At 39.4% G+C, this 15,547-nt stretch overlaps 1 protein-coding gene across 6 annotated transcripts in view; it reads right to left on the bottom strand.

Annotated features, from left to right (window-relative positions):
- Positions 1–15,547, bottom strand: part of zgc:114120 (uncharacterized protein LOC619267 homolog) — a 226,403-nt gene that overhangs the window by 30,382 nt on the left and 180,474 nt on the right. For all 6 annotated transcript variants that reach the window (XM_041816471.1, XM_041816472.1, XM_041816475.1 and 3 more), the window contains 3 exons: positions 14,832–14,872; positions 4,201–4,361; positions 256–431 (listed from right to left, as the gene is read on the bottom strand). In XM_041816471.1, coding sequence (XP_041672405.1) covers positions 256–431; positions 4,201–4,361; positions 14,832–14,872 — 378 coding nt within the window. The remainder of the gene's footprint in view (positions 1–255; positions 432–4,200; positions 4,362–14,831; positions 14,873–15,547) is intronic.

Raw genomic sequence — 15,547 nt, 5'->3', positions numbered from 1 at the left:
AGATTAAAGGTGATGCTAGCCCATACACCAACATTAATATTTTCAATACTATACTTCAATAATTAGAGGGAATATGAAGTTGCAAAAGCTTTGGAGTTTGATTCTGTGCCTCATAAGCCTTTAAGTTTACATCAGGTGGGAATGTTGAGCCCTGTAAGCTGTCTAGTAGGCCCGATGTCTCCGAAAATTAAGAAATGAAACACGTCCCTTTCGTCAATGAGCTACTCTCATAAATCTATGATGTTCTAAACTTACTGCAGCTGCTGGATGAGCAGCTCCTCCTGGTTCAGGTATTTGAGTCTCTCCTCCTCCACTAGGAGGCGCTGTCTCTGGAGTGGGTCCTCCTGTGTACGCATGGCATCTAGCATCATGAGGCTCAGCTCTGACTCTGTCTGCTTCAGCAGGGACAAGACCGAGTCCTGGTTCTCCAGCTGGAATACAGAAAACAAAAAAGTTTATTTAACTTGCCAGTGATATGTGGTTTTCAGATATTACATATTTTATTCTTTTAACTATTTAATGCAGGGGATTGGCAACCGGCAGCTTGGGGGCCACATGTGGCCCTCCTTCACACTTAAAGCAACCCTTACATTTATTTCAGATTTAAAAACTGTAAACATGAGGATTATTAAACTTAATTTAAAGTTTATTTATGTCAGGGACAATGTACCAAATTACATTAGTCTCAAAAAGAGAAAAGATACTTTGTACCAGATTCAGCTTGCTCACTGCCATAAAAATCAGGATGAACAACGATTTCCCCTCACTTAATTACAATAAATCAAAAATCATGATCACTGGCCCAAAACCACTCACCAAATCCACCTATAATCTCACCTTCCAAACTGACACTTCCACCCTATCTCCCTCCTCTCACATCCACAATCTTGGCATCATTGTTAACAGTTAGCTCTCCTTTGATCAGGACATCACACAACTTACTAAAACCTTTTTCTTTCACTCAAAAAATATATTCCGCATCCATCCACTACTCTCCTTCTCTGCAGCTGAAACCAAAATCCACGTCTTCATCACATCCCAACTAGATTACTGCAACAGCATCCTCTACGGCACATCTTCCAAAGTCCTCAATAAACTCCAACACATTCAGAACTCTGGGGCACGCCTCTTCACCTGTACCTGCTGCTGTGACCACATCACCCCTGCCATTAAATATGTCCACTGGCTCCTGTCCCATACCACATCCAGTTCAAAATTCTGCTCCTAACTTGTAAGCTCTTAATCACCAGGACCCCTCCTACTTCACAGACCACCTACACCAGTGGTTCCCGACCTTTATTCGTATCTAGAAAAACTAAGCCCCTGGGACCCACCTGGAAAAGTTTAATGTCAATTTTAATTGTTGTCATTGAGAATACCCCTACATAATATGCCTACTTACACTTGTTCTTGACAAAAGATCTACACACGTGGACAAAATTGTTGGTACCCCTCTGTTAATGAAAGAAAAACCCACAATGGTCACAGAAATAACTTGAATCTGACAAATATTCAATGAAAATTAACCAATGAAAATCAGACATTGCTTTTGAACTGTGGTTCAACAGAATTATTTTAAAAAACAAACTCATGAAACAGGCCTGGACAAAAATGATGGTACCCTTGACTTAATATCTTGTTGCACAACCTTTTGAGGCAATCACTGCAATCAAACTATTTCTGTAACTTTCAGTGAGACTTCTGCACCTCTTAGCAGGTATTTTGGCCCACTCCTCATGAGCAAACTGCTCCAGTTGTCTCAGGTTTGAAGGGTGCCTTCTCCAGACAGCAATGTTTCAGCTCCTTCCACAGATGTTCAATAGGATTTAGATCAGGGCTCATAGAAGGCCACTTCAGAATAGTCCAATGTTTTGCTCTTAGCCATTCTTGGGTGTTTTTAGCTGTGTGTTTTGGGTCATTATCCTGTTGCAAGACCCATGACCTGCGACTGAGACCAAGCTTTCTGACACTGGGCAGCACATTTCTCTCTAGAATACCTTGATAGTCTTGAGATTTCATTGTACCCTGCACAGATTCAAGACACCCTGTGCCAGATGCAGCAAAGCAGCCCCAGAACATAACAGAGCCTCCTCCATGTTTCACAGTAGGGACGGTGTTCTTTTCTTGGTATGCTTCAGTTTTGCATCTGTGAACATAGAGCTGATGTGCCTTGCCAGAAAGTTCCAGTTTTGTCTCGTCTGTCCATAGGACATTCTCCCAGAAGCTTTGTGGCTTGTCAACATGCAGTTTGGCAAATTCCAGTCTCGCTTTTTTATGACTTGTTTTTAACAGTGGTGTCCTCCTTGGTCGTCTCCCATGAAGTCCACTTTGGCTCAAACAAAGATGGATGGTGTGATCTGACACTGATGTACCTTGACCTTGGAGTTCACCTTTAATGTCTTTGGATGTTGTTCTGGGCTCTTTTGTTACCATTCATATTATCCATCTTGTCAATTTGTCATCAATTTTCCTCCTGCAGCCACGTCCAGGGAGGTTGGCTACAGTCCCGTGGATCTTAAATTTCTGAATAATATGTGCAACTGTGGTCACAGGAACATCAAGCTGCTTGGAGATGGTCTTACAGCCTTTACCTTTTTCCTTGTCTATAATTTTCTTTCTAATCTCCTGAGACAACTCTCTCCTTCGCTTCCATGTTTAGTGGGGTACACACCATGTCACCAAACAGCACAGTGACTACTTGTCACCCTTTAAATAGGCTGACTGACTGATTACAAGTTTGTAGGCACCTGTGATGCTAATTAGAGGACACATCTTGGTTGAACATGTCCCTATGGTCACATTTTTTTCAATCTTTTCTAGGGGTACCATCATTTTTGTCCAGGCCTGTTTCATGAGTTTGTTTGTTTTTTTTATCTGTTGAACCACAGTTCAAAAGCAATGTCTGATTTTCATTGGTTAATTTTCATTGAATTTTTATTTATTATTACTTTGGTCAGATTCAAGTTATTTCTGTGATCATTGTGGGTTTTTCTTTCATTAACAGAGGGGTACCAACAATTTTGTTCACGGGTGTATGTATAAACTATCCATTATTATGATGCATAATGAGGGCCACTTTAGAAAAAAATATAATAATAAAGAGAATGTAGTGTTTTTTTAATCATCTTATGCATCATAATTTAAGAGCCTGGAAAGAGTTCTACTTGAAAAAAGTTCAACAGTTTTCCCTTCTTTCATGCTTTAGACAGCTGTTTGCTCAATTAACATGGCTTTTGTCATAAAAAACATTCATTGGTTTCATTTAAAATGCATTATGTGTTGTGGATGGAAATAGAAAGCTTGACAGCAAAGCAAGAGAAATACAGACAGGATGCAGGCTTAATAAGATGTCAATATAAAGTCCAATAAAATGCTTTTGAATTGAATCTAAAATGGACAAAAACAAAGAAACAACAAAGACAGCAATTAATCAGAACATGACTGCTAAAAACACAACTTTGTAGGAAATAAAACAATAAAAAACTAGCACCGAAAGCCACGTTACTTTTACGCCATTATGCCTGCGTCACTCTGCAAGACTTCATGCAAACCCTTCATGGCAGTATGATTTTTCTGTTACTTCCTGGTCTCACCGCCACATTCCCTGCTTGTTTATGCTCAGGTAAACAGATCAACTGAAACCTGGTCCTTTTATGTTGGAGTTAAAACTGATGAATATTGATCAGCAGTTGATTTTTCGGCAGCTAGTGCAGAGAAGAAAAGAAAAGAAAGCCTCAGAAGAGATGGAAATCATGGATGCTGAATCGGTTGAGGCAGAGGACAGAGAACTTTTGGAGCTTATAGATGAGGAGATGCACGTCTGATATTTTCAGAAACTAGCAAGTAGATTTGACTGGCTGTATTGCCATATGCAGCAATTTATCTCACAGCAGAGTACACAAAATATGCCAGAAGACATTACTTAGGGATTGGCAGTCATCAATGTTGCCCAGTGGACCATTTAAAGGGCTTGCAGTTTGTGTTCTTTCAATATGTAATAATATTTCTGAGGGCATGCACATTCACCAAATGTTTCGGCTTTTGCATCGAGTTGAGGGCAACTCTTTTTGCAATGGCATAGATTTGATGGTGTATAGATGAGGCTTTAGTGTTTCATATAAATGCAAAACTTAAAGTCAAAAACACCAGTTAAAGCAAGATTTAGGACCTCTTTCCTTGAAGATAATGAAACCAACACACCTGCATGTTGCGTAGCTGTGACAGCTGCTTGCGCAGAGCGTTGGTGTTCTGCTGCAGGCCTTGTAGGTGGAGCTGCATCTGCAGACGGGACACTGTCACAGGCTGGTTGGCCCCTGAGGGTGGAGGGGGCATCAGGGCCAAAGGAGCAGACGGAGTCAGTGCTGCCAGACATTATAAAAGAGGATTTACAGACAGGAAATTTTCCATTCAAGTTTCTCTCATTTAGAGCACAGCAGGACTAATAGAAGTCGTCCCAAAACACTGTTAGCAAATCAAAGGGCTTGTAATAACAGCTCGAGGAAAAATAAAGTAATATAAATGGAGTAAAGAGCTGCCAAATCCCCAAAGGTTCTTTACTCTTACGACCTCAAATGTCCATCCAGTAAAAAAAAAAAAAAAAATTACAGACTGGACACAAGCAATTTTTCTTTTCGGATTTGGCTGCAGCATTACAGGACGACTTCTATCTGTTGTGCAGGTCAGAGGTGGAGATTACAGTCTTATGTAGACTAACAATGATAAACAGCATGAGGAGACTTCAGGGATAAACAGGGCCTGTAGTGAAAAACAGCATTTTCACTAAATCCAAGAGTCTTTTCTAACAGAGACCCCACACATCCCACACGTATGAGTGTTTCCTCAGATAATCCTCTGAAATGACAATGAAATCCACAGTATGCTCTGACAGTAATTAGGGAGCTGAGTCACACACAGCATGCAGACAAAGGAATAAACAACTAGGACACAATCAATCGATAACAGATTGAAGAGTTGCATTTTAAAGCAGCTTTCAAATGAAGAGCTGAGAAGTGTGGACTCTCAGGATGACAGGAGAACAACAACACACTCGCTAAAAGGAAAATGTCACACACCTTCGTGTGAACGCTCGACAGATATGGTGATGACTTTCTACTTCAGCCGCAGAGTGTTTCTAGAAACTCTGACCAGAAGAGCTGTGGCTACTATCAGGGGTTTTTCACTCTGTCATGACTGCGGTTATAATGTGATTTTTTAATGAATTTCCCACGTTGTCTGTGTTGGATTGAGTCCCAGCCCAGAGAGCTGATCGGCAGATTGGCTTCCTGCTCTGGCTGTGGTGGGCTATAGCTGTTTTTGTAGATGAACGACTGAACAGTGATATTTCCACCCAGAAGCCAAGAAAAAAAAACAGGTTTCTCCAGGTTTCAGACTGCAATTCCCCTATCTATGTGAAGCAGCACCCTTATACATGTTAACGTTGTAGATGTGTGGTGAAACTATGGTTGTTGTGAACTATTTTTACTCTTTTCCTGTCTCCAAGGAAGCAAGGTAAGGTTGGTACCTCATGGTACAATAAACAAACATAATTAAATAATTAGCCAATCAGATGAGACCAAAGTGATGGCAATGCCACGCTGTGATTAGTCAGGACTCTGCCAAGCTGCCCTCCAGCTTCACACCAATCAAATCACAGCATGGTATCAAGACGACTAAAACTTAACAATGGGAGACCATCCTTTTACTGTTAGTGACAATATAAACAAGGGAGCGGAAGATTTGAATTATTAGTAAAAACAAATGCAATATATTTCCACTAAAGCAGCAAAGAAAAATGACTTATGAAGACGGGACAGCTCCAAAAGTAGCATTTTGATGAAAAGAAAGACTGGAGGGGGTCGGACTTTTAATAAAGGAAATTATGGGAATACTGAACTGGAGTTTAGACGCTCTGTGTGGTTAATAACCACATCATTGCAGGGTCATGAATGATTCCTCTTCAAATAGGGTGAGTGACATCCCATCCCATAAACATCCTTTCTGTCTCTGCAGCTTTACTCTTTATTTAACTGCACACTCATCTATGTGAAAATGTTGCTGTGGTTATGCTGCTTAATTTGTGTAACTTGTCTGGATTCACCTGCGTGTAATGGTCCTTTAACTGAAATAGTTAATTTTTTTTTACCTAGTGTATGTGAAAAAATTATTTCAAGCAGATTGCCCCAACAACCCTCTGAATATGGATATTCACATATGCCTCTTCCAGCAGGAGACTACTGGTGCATTTCATCATCAGAGAAGAGGATCTAAATTTAGATATGATTTGTGTTGTTACTGCTTGAATCCCTGCTTTGGAGGTAGGACTTTCCAAAGGCCCGTGATCTTTGGGGGCAAGGCCTACAATGCTGAATATGTCTTTTTTTTTTTTTTTTTTTTTTTAAGATTTATTTTTGGGCTTTTTCATGCCTTAATTTGATAGAAGAAGGACAGTAGATAGACTCGGAAACAGGGAAGAGAGCGGGGAGAGACATGCGGTAAAGGGCCACAGGCCGGATCTGAACCCAGGCCGCCCACGAACACGGGTTGCGCCCCAAACCACTCGACCAACTGCGCTCCCCTACAATGCTGAATATTTCTGATTGGTTAAAATGTACCTTTACTACATCCTACAGCAATTGCACTGTCTTCATGTTTTTCTGCAAGTACAGTGTTCTCCATGTTGCTCCTTGTGTTGCTATAGCTAACACTAAACTGTTCATTCTGTTTTATTTCTAATCACTGTTTTTGTTTAACTGATGCACACCAGTTATCAACAAACTCTCTCATTAGCAGCTGATCTGCTAGGTCATTTTAAAAAAAATACCTACACTTGGCTCAGCAGTTAGCTCCTCTCGCTATGGCTCCTGTCCTGCCTCTCCCCTTCCTGCCTAGTGTGCCAAATGTTTGTTATTCCTCTTCCTCCTTTACTGATAATGAGCCATGCATTAGATGCAGTTTATTTCTAACTTTGGGAGTGTTTCTCAATTTGAGACTCGGCTCTACATTCCTTATCAAGCCTTAATAACAGCCGTAGTTAGGGTGCCCGTTGTAGCGGTGCCTGCCAACAAAGTGCAGCATCTTAAAGTTCACGTAGATTCATTTATGTGTTGACAACAGGCAATATGGTTTCTGGAACTAAATAGTTTGTTTTGCTGTTTACTTGGTGTTGCAGGAAATGGGTCTTTTACAACTTATTTTTTCCTTGAACTACTTTGAAAAGATTATTGAAAAGGAAGTTTGGCAATCCAATCTTACTTTTTTGGGCCTAAATGAAATAATACTCCTTCCTGTACCTTCAGCTCGCAGGAATGATACTTGCTGCAAAGCATTCCTTAGGGGTAAAAGTGTCAGATCAAAATACCTCTACTAAAAATGTTTGTTCTCTGCTTCTGACACACTTAAATTGTTATTCTAAGTTTACAAAGAAACAAAGAGAAATAGATCCTATGGGTATAGATCTTTAAAGAGTAACATGTTTTTCTTGTTTATTTTCTTTTAAACCAGAAACAGCCTTTTCAAAGTTCTCCTTGAACCCTCCAGACTCCTGTTAGAAAAGTTTTTATGTGACCCTACAGATTTCAGGAGCTGCTTGTTTATGACTGCCTCGATCAGTTAGCTTCTGGTCTTATTCTCTGTACTGCACTGTTTAGTCTTAAAATACTGTATGTAAATTCTGCCTTCAGGGAAATGTGGATGGACCAAAGTCGAGAAAAACTGAGTGAGCTTGAGCAACAAAACATTCAGTTAATAGCCGAGATTAATCTTGGCCCATCACAAGAGAGAGGGGTCTGGCTGCTGACCTGATGGTCACTCTAACAGACTGTTCATCTGAGACACCATCTATCTCAGAAAGGTCAGGCCATAATTTGCCGGTACAATGTGTTTCAAGTTTTAGATGTTTTTACATTGAAAATTCATTCATAAACAAAGACTGGCAGTCTCATCAATACAATAACAACCTTGCAAACATTACAGGCTGAGAAATGTTTCTTAAATAAAACAGACAAAAAGCTCAGAGGTCCAATCTGGGGTTAAATTACTTATAGACCCGTTTTAGAAGTACCTTATTTTCCGGGCTACAAGTTGCTCTGGAGTATAAGTCGCATCAGTCAAAAAATGCGTCATGAAGAGGAAAAAAACATATAAGGACTATAAGTCGCATTTATTTAGGAACTGACACACCGTTGTCCGTGCTCTGATAGAGAGACGGTTGTGTGGCGTGAAGCGGTAACACCAAGAAGGCCCGCCTGCAAAGTCATTTATATTCCTCTCCTTGGCAACTACCAGGGCATGGAGACGTAACTGCACCGTTGACAAGCCTCTCCCGGCAGCACGTTGTTCAAGCACCCATCTGTGGACTCAATCCTCCAGCTCTGGCCATCTTCCTTACAGCCCGCGATTAGCTTTCTTTGTTTTCTTCATTGCAATAAGAGTAACCTCTGCTTTTCGCCAGTCCCTCACAAGTTTCTCACTCACTCTAAACTTTCTTTCTGCTGCTCAATTACTGTTTTTGTTCATTTTTTTCAGTAGTACAGGAGCATATAGCATATAGCATACAGTTGTCACCATGGTTGTCACAAGCCTAGAGCGCCCTCTCGCGGCTGTAGACGGTAAAGTTTACTCCTTGTGCATGTCAGTCAGTATGAACTAACATTAGAAACATGTTGAATTATATATATTTTGATATATAAGTTGCATCTGACTATAAGTCGCAGGACCGGCCAAACTATGAAAAAAAATGCGACATATAGTCCGGAAAATACAGTAGTTACATGAATGGTGGCTCGCTTTAGCTTTGTTAGCGTTAGCTTAAGCTAACATAGTTATGCTAGCAACATTATAAAAATTACTACATAATGTAGCCAAGTTAGCTTTGGCAAAATGAGCTTTTGCAAATATAGTTTAAGCTAACTTACAATTGCAGATAATACAGATACAAAGCTTAAAAGCTGCTTTGTGAGCTTAGTTTTACCTACACTAGCTACATAGCTCAGTTATCAGTAGCTAAGTTAGCTTCAGTAGTGTAGGCTTTAGCAAGTGTAGCTAAAGCTAACTGACCAGAACAGATTATGTAGATATGTAGCTTATATGTAGCTGGCTATGCAGCTATATTATATTTAGCCAAGTTAGCTTTAACAACATAAACTTTTGCAAACGTAGCTTAAGCCAACTTAAAAACGCAGATAGCACAGAAACATAGCTTACTTTGCTGCTTTGTGTGATTAGCTTTAGCTCTGTTAGTGACTTGGTTCCATTATCTATGTAGCTTATGTAGCTATCTGAGCTTTATTGGCTGTGTTAAAATATTTTTAATAGAGGACGAGCATTTTACTCTGCTTTATTAAATCTTTTCTAACAAGGTTTTGTTGGAGAGGTTTTTGAGTTTTAACTTTTTGTATCCTTATCCTAACCTGAAATGGAAGTTTAATTCAATTTCATTTCCAAAGTTCAAGTCTGTATTTCCTTTCTGAGATTTATGGCATCTCAAATGAATGGTGGTGAGAGCTGCCGTCAGAAATGAACGGGTTACAGCCAGACTTTCTTGACACAAGAAGGCAGCATAAAACATGAATGAGATATAGCAACGGAACGTTTTACACATTGTAAAACTATGTCTCTCTCTGGTTTTGAAAGAAATGCTCTTTCCAAAAAGGTTTCAAAAGGATATTTGTCATAGATATAACCACATCACTTCAAACTCTAAATACTGTTCAGCCTGGCACTGATGCTATAAAGATGCTTCTTGGCATTGCTGAGCACCATGCCATAGCTTTCAGTGGTGGAGGCAAAGCTTTGCCAGCAGCAGTGCAGTTTGAGTAGTGTTAATAAGTAAGAGAGAGGGAAGTCGGATTTAAGTGCCCTGTTGCACCTTGTTGTGAGAATGAGCCATGATTAGTTATAAAGTGATAAACATTGATTCAGTCAGCAGGTTACAGCGTGTCAGTATGACTACTATACCTACATCTACACACTGAACAGTAATTTGAACCTTTGCATTTACAAACAGGACTTCTTTAGATCCATGAGCATGTTGCTGCCTTATGGATGTTTTTTTATTTTTTGAGCAGCCATCTGAAGAACTCTACTGAAGCAGTTCCAAAACTTTTTGTACCTACTTGTCATTAAGATCCAAAAATATGTTTTAAGTTCTAAAAATACAACAATGTTTTTTTTTATCTTTACACCTTAAAGACCCTGTAAAGTAAAATTAAATCTGTATTTAGGTTTTTGTATGATAGATCACTGTGTTATGAACCCCCAGGTCAAATTTCAGTCACATAAAGAATCTCCAAGTTCACAAAATTAAGCTTCAAATCATGAAAAATAAGGCAGTAAAATCTGCTCCAGGATGGTGTGGGCATGTCTGTTGAATGAGCTGAAACCATGCCCACTCAGGACACGGGTAGTCCGCAGCATTAACCCCCTCACTCATGGTGTCATACTTGGAAAGATATTTTCCCCTAAAAACATGAACCAATAAACAAAACATGCATAACTATAACTTTGCAATGAAACATGAACATTATAGAATGGTGCAAGAGTACAAGACCGAATTCCTTTGCACAAAATGAACTAGAAGTCCCAGCTCCGGGTGACCGCTTCCTTCCACAATATTGTAGTGTTAGAGGGGCGGGGTCATTCTCTACTGTGGGCTCATGACATCGTAAGCCCACATATTGGCCCCGCCCACATGAAACCAAGACAGGAAAGAGGTGAAATGGCCTAAATCCAGAATTCAGTCACATGTAGAGCTCAGTGTTTTCACATATTTACAGCAACCATATTCCAACATTTCTAGAGTGTTAAGACAAAAACTTTGGATTTCACTTTACAGGGTCTTTAAATTCAAGACAAATCATGGTGTCTGAGAGACACAGCAAGCAGCACTGCTGAAACTTTCTGCAGACGTCATTACTGAGATGACATTCTGCTGCCTCACCAGATTAGATGAATGAGATTGTCAGCACAAAGACGGTCCAATCAGATAAAACTCTGAGTTCATTTGACTATTACTGACTGAAGGAAAAATGTACACTTTTATCATTCCTGCAGACAGACAGATAAGAATCTGACAGATCTTAAAAGAAAGGCAGGAACGTGAAGGTTAAGTGTATGGGAAATCTGTGCTGCTTTACTGCAATAAGAGGAGGAAAATGTTCAAAATACCAAAGCCACTCCATAGAAATGTCTATTTTTAAAGTATGACATATTCAAAAACATCCAGCTTATCTGTAATTACACATAAGGCCCCTTATTCCCAGAGTCAATGCACAATCAGATAAAGAGGACATTTATTTCTTCCATTTGAGTAGTTCAGATTCAGAAAAACTAACTTAAACTGAACACTTCACCAAAAAAGTTGCTTGATTTTGACCTTTTTCAGCTTTCAATACATGCAGCTCCAACTGCACTTATGTAGCTAAAGCAACTTATATTTAAACATACAAATGATGAATACTGCAGAAGAGGGGCTCTCAGTCAAAACAGTGGAGACAGTTAGTGTTTATGCTACATTGACTTACTGGTTCACCTTGCATATTCATCTGGCTGCATCATGTGCTTAACTGTAAATTGCAGGATGCCTTTTACTGTAGGATTACTCATAGAGGGGACATGACAGAGGTCAGGCCATATACAAGTACCAGATGTGTAGGATGTAGACTACAAACATAAAGACACTCCAGGAGGTTACATGTCTGTGCAGAGGCAGTAACACAGTTCAGAGGTGTTGAAATTTGTAGACTTGCACCAGTATCAATGTGCCAGTTTATCTGTCCAGGCATGTATCCTGGGGGCATGGCTATTGAGGTTTCTTGTTTAACTTCAAAATAATATTAAATAATACATCTAACTGGCTCACTTTTCTATTAGAAGACTTTATTGTTACTTGCAGAGAAATGAACCTCATGAGGAAAGTGTTTGTTTGTCACTGAGCCATCTAGAATGTCTGTCAAGTGTTGAATCTGATGAATCTGATGGATTTGGGACCACTTTTACTCACGCTGCGCATACACTTTTATATGTCATCGTATTTTGACTGATTTAATGTGAATGTGTGTTTATAACGGCACATACTGGGTAAGAAATAGGGATGTCAAATGGTTGTAAATTTAAATCATGATAAATCTGCTTTTTTTTTGCATTTAAATTGTTTTTTGTTTCTTTCTTGATGTCTGTACAGTCTTAAACTGAGTGACTATCTGTTTGGATGCAGACCTGCTTTTATTTTGAAAGGAAATAAGAAACATCAGGTAGAAAGAAGGTTATGACATGAACTTAACCGCAGAAAAATAACTTGCAGATTAAAAAGGAAATAAGGTGAAAGTAAAAGGGAAAATTTCTTGTTGACATAAGGGGCAGATGACTTCACTTTTCCACTGAGCAACCTGAGAGTTTTTTTTAAGTTAAAAGAGTCCAGTGGGGGGCTTATTTCACATCACTGTAGCTACAGGGAGACATTACAGTGGCTTCACTGAAGTGTGCTGAAAGGGACGATAAATTCAATTCAGCTAATTATGAACTTGAATGAATTATGAACTGCAATTAATCATAATTAATACATTAATGCTGACAGCCCTGGTAAGAAATGATAAGAACTAAGAAAACAATAACAGTGGTAGGCAGGGGTACAACCAGCTGTGGCTCTGGCTCTGGCTTTATTAGCACAGCGAGCTGTATTGCAGCAACAATTTCTGTACAATAGCTACGGTAACTCTAAAGCAGTGGTCATTAACTGGTGGCCTGGAAAGCCCCCCATCCGGCCCCTAAAAGATTGTTAAATTCAGCTATTAATTAAACCCCAAAACGATCAAGATTGTGACTATTTTATCAGTAATGACTCAAAGTTTGATCAATTTTTTACAGAAAGCCTGTCTGATACCTGATGAACACGTACTTATCTTTCCAGTCCTGATTAAATCTGTCATTTTCTGTGTCAAATTTTCACCTTAGGCTCTTGGAGAGTGTGATTTTCCTGTATGAGAATCAAAACAAAACATCTGTTTCCTTATTTTTTTAGCATATAAGCACAACCTAATGATAGGAAACATGGCCGTCTACTAATACGTAGTAAAGAGATTTTGATTGCCCATAGTCAGTAGGGACTGATCTTACTGTTAATGCTTAAAAATTGCTGACATGTTAAAGGAAAATCCAAATTCTAATACAAAACTGTTTTATTTGGAACAAAATATTTATTTAGTTTTAGATAGTTTGAAAGTCTGGCCCCACAAGTACCCGTCAAGATGAAATAAGGTCCTCGTACAAATGTTGCTGATGACCCTTGCTCTAAAGGGACAAATGACTCAAAAACCTTTAAGCACCAGTTTTGCACATCATTTGTGATAATGCCAGAGTTGAGAGGATTAACCTGCTAGTAACAAAAATGGCTACAGGAGATATATTCACATTATCTTTTGAGGAAGGAGGAGACTTCAGTGAGCCAACAGGGTTAGTCAAGCCAGAGTAAAAGCTGCCATCACTGCTAACAACAGCTACAAGAGTGGAACAAATATATGGGGAAAGAGCAGCGTGTTGCTAAAGTGACTGCTACAACAGAATCGAGGAAAGCACTCTCCATAGGGCCAGATGTTACTGTGTGCTATTTTATCTCAGAGTGGCATCTTTTGGTCTGTGGAGGAGTTGATGGCGATGACCGAATACAGTTTGGACTATCTCATTCATACTGCAAAGTAGTGTTTGGATTTTTTTTTACATTCATACGACTAATGACACTCAGTTACTTTATCATCTCTTGTTTCAGTCAGAACTGGGATTTCAAGGGCTGATGAAAAGCACACCACAGAAAACATAGTAGGCAACCAGCAGCTCTGTGTGCAACATATTTGTTGTTTTTTTTCAACATATTTTATGTTTTTTTGATCATGATCAGCGAGTACTCCAGTACTTGTTCGTAAGGTCGTGTGCACAGGAAGTAAAGGGAAGTAGGAAGCAGGAAGTACAGTGTAGGGGCATTCTTGCTGTGTTGATACAATCTGTGCTTGCTCATGTTTGGTGAAAGGCAAAAGTTTAAACATGTTCAGTCCACGTCATCAGTTTAAGGGTTTGATGAGTTTGGACAGCATTAGTACAGGAAAAATCACAACATGGCATACAACAAGGAAAGCAAGCATTTCTCTGGCTTTAGAAACTATAATATTTGAGGTAGTTTCAGTAATCATACAGTTTAAGTCATTTTTTTATTTACTGTAACAATCAATTGGAAAAATTCAACATATGTTACTTTTAAGTTTTGAACTGATGTTAAACACAAACCGGACTTATCACTGAATGAGTCCAGCTTAAACAAATACACACAAAGACGAGGAAAACCTTAACAAAAACATCATGTTTTTGTCTGAAATATAATGCAACTCGGATGATTTCTTGTTGAAAAGACAGAAAACAGGTGAAAAGTGAAGGACACCAGCTGAGAGGGAGGCAAGTCCTTCAAGGAGACACAAACACAGACTTTTTGGAAGCTCATGTGGATCCAAAAAAAGGATTTAAAACACACAGGGGGTAAGAAAAGGGAACAGGTACCAAACACTTCACATAGCTACCTTTCTTTTTTTTAGCGCGTCCAGCTAAAACAAGAAGCATGAGCAGCAGTTACACAGCAGCAGAAGCCAGCACGTACAGCATGAAGAAGCTTGCAGCATCAGCCATTACAATCACATATGAGGCACTTAAAGAATTATGCAGAAAAAAAGGAATAGCTGCAGCACTTTAAGAAGAAGAAGAGACAATTTTCTGTGGCTATCAAACAGGCAGCAGAGGGAGCAGCGACAGGCAGTGATAGGAAATAGGGATTTTTTCTGTTAGAGAGCACTTACTGTCAGTTCCTGAGCAGTCACTGGCTGACTCAATCTTCTCCCTGAAAGAGGCAAGCGTTAAAAGACTTACAGCAGGGACACACTATCGACTAAGCAGCTGAGAGGCTATTGATGTATGGAGGGAATTGTGGGAAATATATGTGCTGCTGGCAGTGTTATTCAGAATGAACTGTCTGGTGTGTGAATGGATGAATCTGAAATCATTCACTTTTTCCTTCCTAATTCTCAGTAGTGATTTCAGATCAAAGGCCCTCTGTTTCATTTAAAGAATATATTTAAAAATATATTTTTGAGTTTTGGAGTCAAGTGGCATAACTTCAAATGCCAGACAGATTTCACTTAGCCATGGCATGGGATATATTTCACATCCAACCAAGCTAAAGCCCATAGATGAGATCGGGGAAATAGAACCTTTCAAAAAACAAAAAAAGCCATGAGAGGATTCAGAGCAACAAAACATATGATGCAGAAGAAGTTAACTAGATACTCTGAGCTTGACAGATGTCACACAGTTCTTCCCCACCCCCAGCTGGTAAATCAAACCCTTGCTCAAGCTGGTGGTGAGAAAAAAAAAAAATGCCATTTTCCTCTTAGAAAGGATTTCTGAGCTCTGCTTTAATAGATATGTTGTCCACTTCTGATAAAAATGCTGCTATAGCTGCATCCATGCTAATCTCTTAACTGGCCACCACTGTTTACAGGTTTGCAGTTGCCTC

The sequence above is a fragment of the Cheilinus undulatus genome, linkage group 20, assembly GCF_018320785.1.
Source record: "Cheilinus undulatus linkage group 20, ASM1832078v1, whole genome shotgun sequence".
NCBI lineage: Eukaryota > Metazoa > Chordata > Actinopteri > Labriformes > Labridae > Cheilinus > Cheilinus undulatus.
Note: the sequence above shows the minus strand (reverse complement) of the source record. Positions and strands in the feature narration are given on the sequence as shown.